This window comes from Pogona vitticeps, chromosome 1 (assembly GCF_051106095.1).
Source record: "Pogona vitticeps strain Pit_001003342236 chromosome 1, PviZW2.1, whole genome shotgun sequence".
In the NCBI taxonomy this organism is placed as follows: domain Eukaryota; kingdom Metazoa; phylum Chordata; class Lepidosauria; order Squamata; family Agamidae; genus Pogona; species Pogona vitticeps.
Window position 1 is genome coordinate 341,609,972 of NC_135783.1, and position 17,769 is coordinate 341,627,740.

Below are 17,769 nucleotides of genomic sequence, written 5' to 3' on the forward strand. Positions count from 1 at the left end.
TTGCCTACCACTTATAAACAATTGCCAATAGCTGCTATTTTTCTTCTAGAAATTCAAAAATTGGTAATATTGCAAACATGTAGACCTCGTCTTTTTTTTTCCAAACTCTTAAGTTTTAGGGTTGACTTTTTGACCTGTTCCCTGCACCAACAGTGCTGCTGCAGGGGATAGAGAATATGAATAAAAACAAACAAATTGTATATTTTTTGGTCTGTGGCTATTTTTTGATCCATGACAGAATTTGAAACTGTTGAAGAAGTACAAACACAATACAGTGGCGCCCCGCATAGCGATGTTAATCCGTTCCAGGATTAACGTCGCTATGTGAAATCGTCGCTAAACGGAATAAAAAACCCCATAGAAACGCATTAAATCCTGTTTAATGCGTTCCTATGGGGCAAAAACTCACCGTTCAGCGAAGTTCCTCCATAGGGGCGGCCATTTTCGCCGCCTCGGTAAGCAAGGAATCCGTCCAGAAAACAGCTGCGGCCATTTTGGAACCGCCCATCAGCTGTTAAAAAAGCATTGCTTTGCCATGATCAGTTCCCCAGGCAGGGAACCGACCATGGCAAAGCGAAATTCCACCGCCAGCGAGCCCCCCACGATGCCCTGCCTCCTTGGCGGGGCTCTCTCGGGGTGCAGACGGGCAGGCCAGAGGGGCAGGATGCGTCCGGGCCACTGCCTGGGCAGCCGCTGGGCAAACACACACTGCTCGGGGCGCGGGGCCTCTCCCTCCTGGGGCCAGGCTCCTCCACCTCTCCTCAGTCCTTGGTGCTCCCAAAACCCAGCGAGCCTTTCCAGGGCCGGCCCGCAGACAGGCCTCTGTCTCTGCCCCCCTCCTGCCCGTGGCGCCTGGCGGGTGGATGCAGCCGTGCTCCCCGGGCGCCGCAAGGAAGGCCTCTGGGGTTTGTCCGCCTTGGACAAAGGCCGCGGCTCCCGGGGCGTCCCCGCCACCTCGCACACATATCCCGCCGCAACCTGAGCCAAGTGGAGAGGGCAAGGAAGGCCCCCGGGGTGACTGCCGGCAGCAGCGACCAAGGACATGCGCTCCATGTCCCGCTGTCATGTGCAGGAAGGCACGCTCAGCACAAGCGGGAGCCCGGGAGCCGAAGGGGCAGGGAGGGGGTCTCTGGCGTGCCGCCACCCCCTCCGGCGCTTTCGCCTTGATCCCGGTCCCCGGCCGCCGCCTCCTTTGCAGCTCTCTGGCTGCGCGCGGGGATTGGGGCCAGGCCCTTTCCCCCTCCTTCCGCAGTTGCTTTGCCCTGAACGGTTCCCCAAGCAGGGAACCGATCAGGGCAAAGCAAAATTCCACCCAGCCCCGCATGATGCCCGGTCTCCTCAGCGGGGCGGGGCGGGGGTCACTGGTGCCCCCCCCATCCAGAGCTGCCGCCCTGATCCCGGTCCCGGCCGCAGCCTCCTTTGCAGCTCTCTGGCTGCGCACGGGGATTGGGGCCAGTCCCTTAGCCCCTCCTTCCGCCGATCAGCTGTTGGAGAAGCTTGCTTTGCTGTGATCAGTTCCCCAGGGAACCGATCATCGCAAAGCGAAATTTCCCCATAGGGAACATAGGAAAGCAATCGCAAAAGCGATCGCAAAATTTTCATTGCAAAGCGATTTCATCGTTATACGATGCAATCGCTATGCAAGGCACCACTGTATATACATATTGTTGATAATCGCATCTGAAGCAGTGTGAAACAGAACTCTTGGAGAATAGTTTATAGTTAGAGGTACCTCACACAACTAAAAACAGAAGTGTTGAGATTACAGTGGTGCCCCACATAGCGATGATAATCCGTTCTGGATATATCGTCGCTATCCGGAAACATCGCTATACAGAAAGAAAAACCCCATAGGAACGCATTAAACTCCGTTTAATGCGTTCCTATGGGGGATAAACTCACCGGTAAGCGGGAATCCTCCATAGGGCCGCCATTTTCGCCGCCTCGGTAAGTGAGGGCAGGGTGCGAAAATGCTGCGGGCGGCCATTTTTTTCTTCCAGCGGCCATTTTGGAACCGCAATCAGCTGTTTCCCAAACATCGCAATGCGAAGATCGGTAAGCGAAACGCTTACCGATCATCGCAATGCGATGTTTTACCTATTAAAACATCGTAATGCGATCGCAAAAACGATTGCAAAATCCGCATCACTATGCGGATTCGTCGTTAAACGGTGCGCTCGTTAAGAGAGACACCACTGTACTTATAGGTGGCTTTTTACACTAAGGATGACGTCCAGCCAGAATCACATTGATAGGGACTTGTTAAATCAGTACTTATGCAAGTGCTGTTGATCAAGTGGGTCTGTCCCAGTCAGAGTAATAACTGGATTATTCCTAAATTGTCTAAAAGTGTATTTCAGTTTAGATAAGTATGAGAAAGAATTAGGGAAAATTTGTATAATCATTTCAGAGAATAATAAACTGAAAAACGAAGAACATCCTTGCTGCATTTGGAAGTTGACTCATGGCAACTTAACTTCTTTCTTGTTAGATTGAAACATTTCGCTACTCATCCAATTAGCTTCTTCAGTCTGAGAAGAGTTGGTAGGAGATCCGTGATATAGCCTCCACATTGGTTTCACTTCCCCCTGGTCTGAATAGGCTCGTTCAGACCTATTAGAGAAGTAATCCCTTTAGACAAAATGGTACAATTCTGACTAAAACAGTAATTCTTGTGGAGTAAATAATACAGAAAACTATTCTCTTACTGAACATACCTTTGGAATATATTCTGTGTGTATGTTTCTGCCTTATGCATATTGAAAGCTCTTTTGTAGACATTCTAATAATTTGATGATACTTTTCTCGCACACAGCATTGCATAGTGAGATGTCTATTTTCTTTTTACTTTACTTTTACTTACAGGGCCTTGACAATGTTCACAAACAGAGGGTTGCAGAAGTCCTTAATGACCCAGAAAGTATAGAGAGAAGGCGAAGCCGGGAGAGCCTCAATGTTGATGTGGTAAAGTATGAGAGCGGCCCTGATGGAGGAGAGGAAGTGAGTATGAGCGTAGAGTGGAATGGGGTAAGTACAGTACACAGTGTGAGCAGATAGTCTAGATTGGTATACCATCAGAGCAGTTGACTTGTCATCCTGTTGTTTGTTCAAAGAGATCCCTAGCTCATTTACATCTACAGATGTGAAAGCAAAACAAGACAATTTAGTTTTCTTTAATCATTTCTAAGTAATTGGATAATATTTCACATCAAATGAGGATGAGTCTCAAAGCTCCTGTGAATTAAAATTTGAATGAATGCTTGAATGCTGATTGAATGTCCTGGTTTACCCTCTAGGACCTAATCCTAACTAGTGGCTTGTTTCTTAGCAAAAGCAATAGGATGGCAAAAGGTTTCCTTTGCTTGTTTCTTTTAAATCACCTTTATCTCAAAATGTTTCCTTTTCTCTGGTTCAGTAGCCAGCACTTCTTTGCAAGTAAATGGAATCAGTATGGAAGAATAAACGGAAAGCTCTAAATTAAACACTTGCTGTTTAATGGCATCATGATGATGTAGTAACAAAATCCACCTACCTACAGATGATAAATTACTCTTGTCATTTACCAATAGAAGCCTGCCAGATCCATGATTAGGACAAGAACTATTCTATATTGTGACATTTAGTTCTGCTGCTTTTTGTGGCGTAGGTACATGTTGCAATAACAAAAGTTGTTGAGAACTGCTATCACTATTGACGTATAACTGAGCCTTTTTTTGTTTAGTATCTTAAAGGAAGGTCAGACTATTGGCTTTGGTTACAGTGGACATTTGGGGACAAGCATTAGTCACACTTTTCCTTTTCCTTGTGATACTTTAGTTCTGTACAGCCTGCTTAGTCAGTCAAGTTGCCCTTGTCACAGTTTTTTCTTGATTTTGGATGCTTACACTACCTTCCATACTGAGATGCTTCTCAGACTTCTGTTGCTGTAGCTGAATTCTGTTGTCAGTTGCTAAAGCAATGGTTCCCAACCTTGGTTCCCCAGATGTTCTTGGACCAAAACTCTCAGAACCTTATTCACTAACAGTGCTAGCCAGGATTTCTGGGAGTTATAGTCCAAGAACATCTGGGGACCCAAGCTTGGGAAGCAGTGTGCTAGAGCTTTGGACCTTGAGGCTAATGCATGTGTTCTTCTTTTTTGATGTGGGGAATCTTTTTGTCTTGTGTTATTGGATTGGCTTTGGTGTTACTAGTACTATGACAGTCAATCAGCATATATTGCAAATACTGCCACCTCATTACTTCCTTAATTTGCCCCCTTGGCATTTGAACTGTGTACTGTACTCTTCCCTATATTTTTCTTCTTCTTCACTTGGCATGCCTTGAATGTTTCAGGTGGGAGTATGAGAAACTCCCCCCTCCCATTTGTTTCTCTTGTAATTAAGAAGCATGCTTGTTTGGGGTTTACAAGGCCACTCAAGAAAATAACTAAACAGTATTTCTAGGTCAGTGACAGCCACCTTGATGAAACATTCAGATTTGGAAGTAACCTTTCTCAAAGTGGAATTGACTGTTTTATGTGACATTAACCTTTTTTTCCTTCCCAGCTTACTTGGGAATCTTTTTCTGAAATAGCCTTGGAATAGTTTTTTTTTGTCTGTGCAAGTTTTGCATCAACTGGTTTGCTTTATTTAGTTCTCCATTTTGTGTTGGCATTCTTATTTATTTAAACTATAGGAGCTTACTTGTGCACATTTATGTACTTGCATCACACATGGCCAATTGAACTTCAGCTGAGAGGAGAGCACTATCAGTGTAGTAATATAGAGTCACTCTGCTTGTGCATGCAGAGGGCGAAGGGTTTTTTTTTCCAAGGAGATGACTGTGTGTGCAATGGTGAGACATGCACAAGTGGCATGATCCCATGTTACTACACTGGCACAGTTTTCCACTTATTGGCAGCTCAGTAGGATATTTGTCAATATGTTTAACTGTTTTGCATGCAGTGTATACTGTAAAAGCACATCTAATTTTGACTTAAAATACCATTTTAAAAATCAAACAAACCCTAATTCCTGCCCTTTCCCCAAGAGGCTCACGAGAGATCTTCAGTTTTATCTTGTCAGTGTCCGTCTGACTGGTTCAAGATGCCTCTCAGGTTCAAGGCTGTTACTCTTTCCATCCCTGTACTCAAGGCTTCCCATCTGGTAGATGTACTTTTCACAGTATTAGGTGTTGATCCTAATTAAGAACACAAACATTCAGTGAGCTTTACTTCTGAGTTGGTGTGATTGAGAATCAGGATGTATTCTTGATGCATGAAACTAGGTACAGATTCAGGTTGACTCTGTTTGGTTTCCCCAACTGCACTTTGCTGTTGGAAACATTCAGTGTTGCTGAAGCTGATAATTCCTGCCAGTCTCTGTTATCTATAATTATCTCATAAATTATTCTTTGTTTGATTTGTAGACCTTTAAATCAGGTACATAATATTTATTACCTCCATGTCTTGTGATAGCAAGGTCAGTCGTATGGTCCCAAGTCACCTACGGCAATCTCACTGAAGTCAGGAGGACTGCCAGGGAGCCTTTAGATAAGCTAGTATGAGTTCTGTGAAATAACAGGAGGAATTAAGTGGAATATTGCAGCCAAAGTAGAGAGGAAAGGAGAGGGAATTGTCCGATTTGCCTACTTGCTCACTTGAAAGCAGTCCTTGCTTGCCACAGGTGAGTAGGTATGTACAAGCTTGGTTTATGGAAGTAAAAATTCCAAGAAAATATTTAATTTTAAGAATTTTCACACATGTTTTGATGAAGTCAGCATCTTTGTTTTCTTGGAAAGATATCCTAGATGACACTAAGCCTAAAATACGTTAAAATCAGTTCTAATATCTGGTGCATTGCCTAGCTGGAGACAGCTGTGTAATTTTAAAATTACTTTGTCAGTAGAGATGTGCATACAGTATTTATATTTGGGGGTGTTGTGGCCCATAGCAGGCCTAAAGAAACCATCCCTGCTCTGAACACGTAGGGCTTTTTCAAAATCAGATGTTTCTAAACTTCAAAAACACACTTCGCTAATTCCTTTTTATATTATTTTGAAATAATCTAATCAGAAATACTGTGTTCTTTTAAAATGACATCCTTGCTATATAAAGTGAACCTTTATGCATATTTTAAAGGCATGTATATATGCTTCTTAAATAAAAAAGGTTTTATATATATATATAAATTTTTCACTCTCTCCTCGCCACATCTAAGCTCTTTCATGAGCGATTCATCAGCAAGAACATATTTAGAAATGCAAGATGTTACATTGGAGTGAAAGGGGTGGAAATTTCCCTCATACAAACAGCTCTTTTGGTACTGTCTATAAGTTACTGAGTGACTTACATTCAGAATCCAAGAAAAAAAATGACTTCACTTGATGTAATCAGTTCATTAAAAAAAGCCTTTGCTAAACTCCAAAAAAGCTAATAGTTCCTCTCTCATTCCTCTTTGGGCATTTCACTTAATAGATATTTAATATATTATATATAATATATATTTAATATATAGCACTAGTGCTTTAATAGCCACTGTTTTGAGTCCTCAGTGTATAGGCAGAAGTGCTTCAGCTAGATGCAAAATATTCCTGGGATGGTTGCTGTGGGTAATAATTTCCTTTTCATTTCTGCTACTCCTTGATTTATTGATAGGCTACCTTTCTGCCCATAAGGAGACTCAAGGCAGCTCAGAATATTAAAAAGAATATAATTAAAAGCACAGTAAGATATACATTAAAAGCAATTAAACTATAAAATTGCTTAAAATATATTAAATAATTAAGAACTGGTAAAATGTTAAAATTATCTTAACTAAAAAAAATGTAATCCAGGGACGCAGTCATGATTTTTAAAAAGCTTGCCTGAGTAGTTGGGTCTTATGCTGTTGGTGGAAGCATAAAAGGGAGGGGGGCAATCTGACCTCTGAGGGAGAAAGTTCCATAAACTGAGAGCAGCCGCAGAGAAGGCTCTCTCTCTCATTTCCCCATCAACCATACTGTGCTGGCAATGGGACTAAAAGAAGGGCCTCTGATGATCTTAAGAAGGCTTATCAGAAGATAACAGTCTTTCAGGTAGCCTGGACCCAAGCTGTATAGGGCTTTATAGATAATGACCAGCACTTGAAATTAGGACTGGTTGTCAGTGCAGTTGTTGTAGCAGAGGCATTATATGCTCCCTGTAACTGGACCCAGTCAGCAGTCTGGCTGCTGTGTTTTGAACCAGCTGATGTTTCTGAACTATCTTCAAACTATGCAAGTGCATTCCTGGCCACCGCTGAAACCTGGGCATCGAAGCTCAGGGATTTATCCAGGAGCACATCCAAGCTGCAAACCTGAGTTTTCAGGGGAGTATAATCTCATCCAGCTCAGCATGTATCCTTATTCCCTCATCTGCCTTCTGATTGACCAGAGGCACCTCTGTCTTGCCTGGATTAAGTTTCAGTTTGTTAGACTTCATCCAGTTCATTACTGAGGGGACACCATTGACCAACAGCCAGCTCATTGAGCAGAAGTCCCCTAGCACCACCTTCTGAGTTCTCCCTTCCAGGAAGGACTGGAGCCACTGTAAAACAGTACCTTTAAGTACCATCTCAGAGAGGTAGTCCAGATGAATATCATGGCTGATAGTATCAAAAGCCACTGAGAGGTCCAGCAGAACCAATAGACATTTCTCCCTATCCAGTTTCCAGCATAAGTCATCCACCAAGGTGATCAAAGCTATCTCTGTCCCATAGCCAGACCTGAAACCAGATTGAAATGGATCTAGATAATCCACTTCCTCCAGGAATCCTCAGAGGTGAGAAACTACCATACATTCCAGTATCTGATTTTGGCTTATTTGAATAGTTCATTTATTGATATGATTATATAACATCCTTTCAAGTGTGATGGGTTTTGCCCTAGAAGTAGTATTTTTATATGATTCCCTTAAGGAAACTCACTGTGTGATAGAGCTCTATGGCATGTTCCTATCCACAGAGACACTTGTCAAGGGGCATTGGGGTGCCTGTAATAGTTCATTCTGGTGGGGTACTTCTAGTACTCCTGTATCTGCAGAATGGAGAGTTTGTCACGGTGAGGAAGCTGCCCCTTCAGGAAGGTGTATCCACTGTTACTGATTGGCGAATGAAGGAACTCATCAGCTTTAAGGGACAATTCCACTGTTGGAAATGCAGTTTGAAATATAATGATAAAGATTAATAATGTCAATAGGTTAACAGCACTTTAGTTATGGAATATCTCTTATTTAGTGATATTCTTCACAAAAGTTACAGCTGATTTCATTGTCATATTTTTTTTACTTTATATTGCTTTTTTAAAAATTTGAAACTTACTTGCATAATATATATCTTTGCCCTCAATCAAAACATGTCTATATGTTTTGAGAAAACCTTTTTTTATTTAAAAAGTTGTTATTATAGGACATATACTGATCCCTTAAGCACTTAAAATCACAAACTGTTGTGCAGTATAGAATACAGAATGTAAAGAATATACTCAAAGAAAATGGAACTTGCCCAGAATCTTGCAATGTAAAATCACTCATTCGATTTATTATAAGTTGCAAACTCTAACTGTTGTAGTCTTTTTTAAAAATTGAAGATTTGTTGGCAAAAAAGAAAAGAAAAAAAAAGGCCAACATTGAGGATTTGTGCATAGCATTTCAGATACAGTAGTTGGATTCGCAGCCTAAGTGTGACCTAGAAATACTGTTAAGTCTAATGATCTCAAAATTGAAGACTGTTGAACTTCTTCCCACAACAGTTCATCCAGTTTTTTCTCTCTCCATTTCTGTCCGACAGGCCTAGATGCCTTTTCTGATTCTTACACTGTCTCCTGCATGGCGGGCGTGCACCATCTTCAAGCTCTAACTTCTCTCTACTACTGACTGCTGTGTATTTAGCAATCCCTTAATATCCTTATCAGAGCTCCACTTCTTGTAAAAAGGGCCACTTCTTCAGTGCTGGTGTCTTTCATTTGGGATGGGGGCTCTTCTTTTTTCTTGTACATGTGTAGCTTTGCCAGATATGTACCTAGTCTTACCAAATGTGGTGTTAATATCCATTTGCTGTGTAACAGATCAGAGTTAACAAAACTAAGAATGAGTTAATAAGTAGCTGTTTCACTATGATGAAAAGTAGTTAAAAGTATCTTGCAAGGTATTATTAAAATGGCATGATGGTGACTTTTACAGAATAAGCCGTTAAAAACAAAGTAAGGCATGTGCTCACAGTGCTTTAAAGTGTATTTAGAGACCTATAACATGGTTTAACATCAATATGGAACTCTGGATGTCTTCACTTATCCTGACATTAAAGTAGCAGTGCTGTTTATTCTTCCTATGAAACTTCAGCAGATATGCTTTTCTCTACTAATCTTGGTGTTGGGTGACCTTGTGTATTTGTCTTTCTAACTTCTAATAAACTCACTCCAACTGATGTCTGTCTCTGTCTTCTGAGTGTTTCTGCCCTTCTGTATCACTGCTATATCAGTCCTGTAGGAAAGCAAATAGAAACAACAAGGCATAATTTACTTGCAGTTTAGTACATACATGTTTTTTAAAAAGAATGAAGATATGTAATCTTGACTTTTTGGGGAAAATAAGAACTAAATGATCATCACAACGTGTGTCTTTCTGAAGCATGATTAAGTGGTAACTACAAGAACAGCTTATTTTGCACTGGCATATCCTTCTGCTCTTAAATAATTTACACATTTTCTACATATTGTATGGGTTAGATTAAGTGAACTCATGAAAATTACTGCTCACTCAGATTTGTATAATGCTATTGCTTGATGGTATTTTTGCAACTGCATCGTAGTTAGCATGGATGGCATGATTTGTAGATGTCTGTCATGCCTACAGAATGCATGAAGGTTTTGCAAGGGACTTCTGCTATCTATACGGTTTTAATTTACACATGTTAAGTGTACAGTTTACTATACAGTGGACCATATGAGCAGGTGTTCTGATCTCTGTAATGTATGTTAAAAATGATTATCATAATTTACCAGGACCTTCTCCTGCACAAGCTTTTTTATGTGTAGGGGAACTGTAGAGCTTCATATGGAAGCAATCACAGAAGAAGATCATGTTGGACTGTGACTATTTGAACATTGTGAATAGTACTGTTAAATAATATATTGTGTTTATTACTGTTTCTAGTTTATTTCAGAGATGTTAAAGAGGTTAAGAGTAAATTAACCATGCATCATTATATTTTAAACTGAGTTGATTTTGTTTTGATTGTAGGAATATAGTTAAATTAATATGTAGTTATAATAGTTACTCAACTCTGAAAGAACAGCAAATGCTTTTGCAGTTTTAAATGTGCTCATTTTTTTCAGGATGGCACTGGATCTCTAAAACGCAGTGGTTCCTTTAGCAAACTACGTGCTTCAATTAGACGCAGCAGCGAGAAGCTGGTTAGAAAGCTGAAGGGAGGAAGTTCACGAGAGAGTGAACCAAAGAATCCTGGGTAATTACTCATTTCTAGATGTGGTGGAGCATTTGGAGTTGAGTTCTGTCCATCATGCTGTGTAAAAACCTTTTCTCTGTAACTGTCCGGTGTGAATTACAAAAGAATCACTCACAGAAATGTAATACAGAGAATGCTATTGGCACTTGTTGGAAGCCAGTCCTAACAGCTGTAAAAAAGTGATCTCTGTACTTAACAGTTTGATTACGAACAGTGTTGTGGCTTTGTGAAAGCAAACCTTTGAGCCTGTAAAGGTTACAGGGTATTGTCCCAGAATTACCTGTTAGTTTTTCCCCAAAAGGCTGATTACTGGTAGCTGAGTTTCTGCAGCTTCTGCTCAATAAAATGTGAGCAATATAAGTTTTAGGTATACGTGGTTCTAGAAAAATCGCATACATTTACAAATGTGTATGTATAAAATGTTATTACAGTTGCTTATTAACATTTGCCAGATTTATTTATTTGGATACATATTTGCACTTCTTCCATTAAACATATTGTTATATAACTAACAAATAAGCCATCCTGCTTATTTTCTGTCTACAAATACTTTGTTCATGGAGGTAGAACACCATTCATAAGCCAGTCTTTGCAACAGCGTTAAGTGTGGTTGCTAGTTCCAATCAGACATCCTTCTGAAATCTCTGAAATTCCTCATTTGTGACTGGTGTGACTGTGCCAGTGTTCCTTTGCTTGAGAACAGGCAAATACTTGAAAGTAACAAATATCCAGAGCCTTCTGCAGTTAGGTTCTAAGTGGAAACACTCCATATTAATAGGAAACTTTCTTAGAATGTCTTGAAAATCCTGTTCAAGCATCAAAAAATTTATAATTGATGAAGTGGTTTCATTATATTAACAGGATTAGCTAAGTGCCTATTTGAGGCCAAACAGATGCTCGCAATGCAGTGCATAAATTTCAGAGTTACATGGAACCCTCTCTGTGAGCTTGGGCATTCAGGACAAATCTTATTAAAAAAGAAAAATACTTTGAGTTCACTTATGGCTTTAAGTCTAGTTCTGCATTTGTTTCCATTCTTGAGAGTGATTGTGGGAGATTTTTGCAGGATTTCTTAAGTATTGTCGCGTATAGGTTAATACAGAGGCATGTTGGGATAACCAAAGAATCACTCCCTTTTGAAAATAAAGGAAGTCAGATCTTCCTGAGTAGAGTCAGATCTTCCTCTGGAACTGACTAGAATATATCCTTTTGCAAAGAAGATAATGGCAAAGAAGAGCACAGTCTTTATATTGGAAAAACTGGTAACTGGTTTTACAACATAATAATTGTGTGCTGTCAAGTCAGTGCAAACTTATGGCAGCCTTTTTCAAGATTTTCTAGGTAGAGTGCTCAGAAGTGGTTTACCATTCCCTCCACATAGGAGACATGAAAGCATGTGCTTAGCAGTCTTCTCTGATTTCTGCTTCCCAACTCTTAATTGGAACAAGGGCTCTATTCCCATAGGCAGCAGAGAAAGGTTTTAGCCAGCTGGAAAGCCTGCTGTTGCTTGAACCTCCCCCATTGTTGCTCTAAATAAGAAATAGATAGATAGATAGACAGACAGACAGACAGACAGACAGATAGATAGATAGATAGATAGATAGATAGATAGATAGATAGATAGATAGATAGATAGATAGATAGATAGATAGATAGATAGATAGATAGATAGATAGATAGATAGATAGGGGGAAACTTGAATATACTTAAGACAAACCAATGTTTACAATGCAGAATATGAGGTTCAAGTTCCCCTATATATATATATATGCGCACTCTCTCTCTCTAGATAGATAGATAGGATAAAACTTGAATATATATATAGATATTTTTTCAAGTTTTCCCCTATCTATATATCTAGAGAGAGAGAGTGCGTATATATAGGGGAACTTGAATCTCATATTCTGCATTGTAAACATTGGTTTGTCTTAAGTGTGGCATTGCATTAGCCAATTACAATGTAATACATGCAGTTCTCTTATTTGAGGTATTCTGTATTTGTTGTGCTCTGAAGAATTGTTGTTAACCATTTTAGAGCCATCCCCAGAAAGGTTACTTATGTATCTGTGAAATCTGTGCACTCTGAGGTTTCCACAGTTGCCTAAATATACTAGGATCCAAAAAGCTACTTTAGACGTACCTAAGGATTTGTGGCTTGTCCCATGGTTTTGTCAACTTTAAACAACAGAGCCCCAAACCATGTCATAGATTGCTTTTGAAACACTGGTCTGTTCCTTAACCCCGCACCACCACCACCACCACCCCAGTTTGAGGGCAGCAGTTTCAGAAATGACAAGTTTATAGGAGCATGGAATTGGTAGGAAGAGTCTTTGGATGAAGCTCATGTATTATTTGCAGAGGGAATTAGACCCAAGTTGAGGAATAGCTAGATTAGCATGCTTTCCCAGTATCTCCTCAATTAACTGTTAACTACTATCTGTTGTAGTGACAGGTATTATTTTTCTGATTAACCACTAATCTTTAAACTTGAAAGCTGGAACTTATTTACCAAGTAGCATTAGAACTATGGCTTTACTGAAGTTGCTTGAAAAAAATATCAAGCTGACTCCATCTAGTGGGCATAGCACTATTGTCGGACATGTTTCCTAGATAAATTCTTTCCTACCTCATTAGTAATATCTCCTTGAAGGGGGTTTTACATGTGTTGCAAGAAACAGTAACAGTATTAACTGTTTGTAGATTCTAATGCAAAATGAAATGCTGAAAATCACAGGTAAACTGGCTTTTTGCAGTGTTGCCTCGGACTTGAAAAATGTACAAGTACATTTGCCAAAACACAGCTATTTTACTTTTTGTTCCAGACTAATACATTTTCATAGGGAAAAAACTGAGCATGAAATATTTTTGTTCATTATTTAACACTTAAGCATTGTATCTGAATTTTCAATTTATTTTTATCTAGAATTTGAGTTTTGTGTTTATGTTGTTTGTGTATGTTAACATAATTTTAGATTAACATGTGTATGCTTTGCTGTATTTTTGTATAAATAAATAACACAGAGGTCCCAACACTGCATGACTTAGTGCTTCTTTGTGTTGCTAACACCTGTGTTGCTATTTCATATATATGCATTATTGTTTTTAAAAAACTTGCTTAAAGGGGAGTATCAGAGCATTGACACACAGAGATTATGCCAAATTATAACAATATGTCTAGCTTTGTATATAATCTCTAGTTCAATTTCCAAAATCCAGACTTGTTATAGTGAAATGTATACAAAACATTTGGGGTGTGAGATCTTGCTGTCTTGAGTGTTGGCTGTGCTTTTCGCTGGGACTCAAAAGAGCTACTTAACACTTATCTAGCTAGCTAGCTATCCCATCGTTCTCCTCAAAAGGACCCAAGGTGGCATACATCATTAAAATAGTATTTAAAAACTAAAAACAGTGAGTATACAAATATTAAAAAAGAATTAGCCAGGTATTATATTAAAATGGTAACTAAGATCAGTGTTAAAACATATATAAACAACAGAGCAGACTCCCACTCCTCAGCCTTTGAATGTTCCACTTTTAAGCTGTTATTTGAGCACAGAGGCTTGTTGTTTAGTCATTTAGTCATGTCCGACTCTTCGTGACCTCAAGGACCAGAGCACGCCAGGCCCTCCTGTCTTCCACTGCCTCACCAAGTTGGGTCATATTCATGTTGGTCGCTTCGATGACACTGTCCAACCATCTTGTCCTCTGTCGTCCCCTTCTCCTCTTGACTTCACATTTCCCCAACACCAGGGTCTTTTCCAGGGAGTCTTCTCTTCTCATGAGATGGCCAAACTATTGGAATCTCAGCTTCAGGATCTGTCATTCCAGTGAGCACTCAGGGTTGATTTCCTTCAGAATTGATAGGTTTGTTCTCCTTGCAGTCCAGGGGACTCTCAAGAGTCTCCTTCAGCACCACAATTCAAAAGCATCCATTCTTCCGCGGTCAACCTTCTTTATGGTCCAGCTCTCACTTCCATACATAACTACTGGAAGTTCAATTTTCTGTAACTTTCCCTATCTCCCTTGCATTTTGTTTCCCTTCTCTGCTATTTGTAAGGCCTAACTGGACAGCCACTTTGCTTTCTTGCATTCCCTTTCTTTGGGATGGCTTTTGCTGCTGCCTCCTGTACAATGTTGCAAGCCTCCATCCATAGTTCTTCAGGCACTCTGTCCACCAAATTGAGTTCTTTAAATCTGTTCTTCACTTCCACTGTGTATTCATAAGGGATTTGATTTAGATTATACCTGACTAGCCCAGTGGTTTTTCCTCCTTTCTTCAGTTTAAATTTGAGTTTTGCTATAAGAAGCTGATGGTCAGAGCCACAATCAGCTCCAGGTCTTGTTTTTGCTGACTGTATAGAGCTTCTCCATTTTTGGCTGCAGAGAATATAGTCAATCTGATTACGGTATTGCCCATCTGGTGATGTCCATGTGTAGAGTTGCCTCTTACGTTGTTGGAAAAGAGTGTTTGTGATGACCAGCTTGTTCTCTTGACAAAACTCTATTAGCCTTTGCCCTGCTTCGTTTTGAATTTCAAGGCCACACTTCCCTGTTGTTCCTTTTATCTCTTGACTCCCTACCTTACATTCCAATTCCCTATACCAGTGGACCCTTGACTTACAGATGGCTTGACTTACAGACTTTTTGAGTTACAGACCTCTCTGGCCGCAAAATTTAGGTTTGACTTGCAGACTGAGATTTGACTTACAGACCAGAAAAAAACCCAAAATGGAACAAAAACGGCCTGTTACAGGATTAATTGGTTTTCAATGCACTGTAGGTCAATGGAGACTTGACTTACAGACTTTTTGACTTGAGAACCGCCTTCCAATATGGATTAAGTTCTCAAGTCAAGACCCCACTGTAATGAGAAGAACATATTTCTTTGGTGTCAGTTCTAGAAGGTGTAAGTGTTCATAGAATCGGTCAATTTCAGCCTCTTCAGTATTGGTGGTTGGTGCATAGACTTGGATGACTGTGATGTTGAAAGGTCTGCCTTGGATTCATATTGAAATCATTCTCTCATTTTTGAGATTATATCCCAGTGCAGCTTTTCCCACTCTTTTATTGACTATGAGGGCTACTCCATTTCTTCTACGGGATTCTTGCCCACAATAGTAGATATGGTAATCATCTGAATTGAATTCGCCCATTCCTGTCCATTTTAGTTCACCGACACCCAGAATGTCAATGTTTATTCTTGCCATCTCCTGTTTTGACAACATCCAGCTTCCCAAGATTTATAGATCTTACATTCCAGTTATATAAACATCCAGATTCCTATGCAGTATTTTTCTTTGCAGCATCAGACTTTCCTTTCACTTCCAGGCGCGTCCACAGCTGAGCGTCCTTTCAGCTTTGGCCCAACCACTTCATTAGCTCTGGAGCTACTTGTACTTGTTCTCCGCTCTTCCTCAGTAGCATGTTGGACACCTTTCGACCTGAGGGGCCCATCTTCCAGCATTATATCTTTTAGCCTTTTGCTTCTGATCATGGGGTGTTCTTGGCAAAGATACTGGAGTGGCTTGCCAGTATCTGCTCCAGGTAGATCACATTTAGTCAGAGGTCTCCATTATGACCTGTCCATCTTGGGTGTCCCTGCATGGCATAGTCCATAGCTTCTCTGAATAACTCAAGCCCCTTCGCCATGACAAGGCAGCAATCCGTGAAGGGGGAGCATGGAGGCAGTGGAATATAGATTGGCAGATTGTCACTTCTTAAGGCTGTAATCACTTTTTGGCTAGTCTGGGGTGAAAGGATATGATATGCCTGTCTCCTTTTATTTATATAAGTTCCATTCTCCCCATTTGTCTATAGGTTCAGCTAATTTGGATCACCACACCATATGTCTGCCAGTATAGAGAAAAGAAGAAGGGTGTTACAGTCCAGGTATTCAGTTGGATACCTTGTCCTGCAACATACAGAATAGCCGGCACAGAGACCATGTGGTGGACAATGATTTCCAATCCATATGCCACGTTAATGTTCTGTTTGTTTCTGTTGCCATAGACTTTCTGTACTCTACTAAATAATAAGGTTTATGTGCTTAATGGTTATACATTAGTACAGATGTTTTCTGGTTTAGTGACTGGATTTCATAATACAGATATTGAAGCAAATTGTGGAGAGGATGGGGAACATCCTCTCCAGACATTTGAGAGTATACCTCCAACAATCCTTTATGACTGCCTAGAGTCTAAGTAATCGTTCATAACATCTGGAGGATCATCTCACCCCCTTGATGCAAGGAAATACTAATTCATATGATCCTCACTATAATAAGTGGTGGCTATAATCTTAATGTTAAATAGCCTCTAGAAGGTTTTTAAAGTCTTCTTTTATGAATGTTGAGGAATTTAAAAACTTGGAAAAATACCATAGAAATTTTACGCTTTTATGCCATAAATTAATAGTGATATGTCAGCTACCAATAATGTTCTCTGAGTATTGAGAGCTTCAGTTGACTAACGTTAAAATATTAGGTAGAGTTGTCACCTCTTTGTATATGTTGCAGTCCACAAACTAGCAAGAAAGAGTATGATTTAATTCTTTCTCCCTTAAGTTATCAAGAACTAAGCTAGTATTGTATTGTTATGTACCATCATTTCAACTTGGTGACCCTAACAGGATTTTTAAGTTGTATGACATGTTCAAAGAATGGTTTACCATGGCACCCCCAGTTCGAGTTTCCAAGGTTGGGTGGAAATTTGAAACAAACTCTTCTGAGTCGTAGTCTATACATTATACCACACTGTTTTTTTAAGTATTTCAAACATTTTATCAAAGCTTCAGTCGTGCAAAAGGGCCCTGTTAAATGTTGCTTTCAGTGGGTGTGGTGATGTTATCTTGTACAGATATACCTCAGTCACTTTATTCATTTGATTTTTTAAAAGAGGCTGGAGATCTCAGATTAGGATCAAACATCGCAGTTTGCTGCTAATACTCATACTGTATAGAATTCAATGTGCAAATGGAATGACATTCAAAGTTTCCTGCACACCAAGTCTTGGTAACCCATTTTGACACTTTTTGAGGAAAACACATTTTGCATTCAGTTGTAAAATATGTTAGGAATTGTATTGCAGTAAAATTCTTGTTATATAACTGTGTTCAAAGCCCTCCATTTCAGCCCCTCTGATTGGTTTATCCTTGCATGTTCATTGTCCAGCATGAAGCGTGCCAGTTCACTGAATGTTCTTAACATGGTTGGCAAGGCAACTGAAGATCACATTCAAGTAAGGAGCCCTATAATATTCTTACGCATGTAGAGATAGTGCTAGGAGGTCTTGAAGATCTATATGTGCCAATA

At 40.0% G+C, this 17,769-nt stretch overlaps 1 protein-coding gene across 8 annotated transcripts in view; it reads left to right on the forward strand.

Annotated features, from left to right (window-relative positions):
* KLC1 (kinesin light chain 1) overlaps window positions 1-17,769 on the forward strand; it is a 71,251-nt gene that overhangs the window by 43,814 nt on the left and 9,668 nt on the right. For 2 of the 8 annotated variants that reach the window (XM_020808957.3, XM_020808955.3), the window contains exons 13-15: window positions 2,866-3,027; window positions 10,330-10,460; window positions 17,629-17,695. In XM_020808957.3, the coding sequence (XP_020664616.1) occupies window positions 2,866-3,027; window positions 10,330-10,460; window positions 17,629-17,695 (360 nt within the window). Of the gene's footprint in view, window positions 1-2,865; window positions 3,028-8,783; window positions 9,420-10,329; window positions 10,461-17,628; window positions 17,696-17,769 lie in introns of those variants that run through there. The other 6 variants (XM_078383824.1, XM_078383820.1, XM_078383825.1 and 3 more) reach the window with 4 other exon arrangements.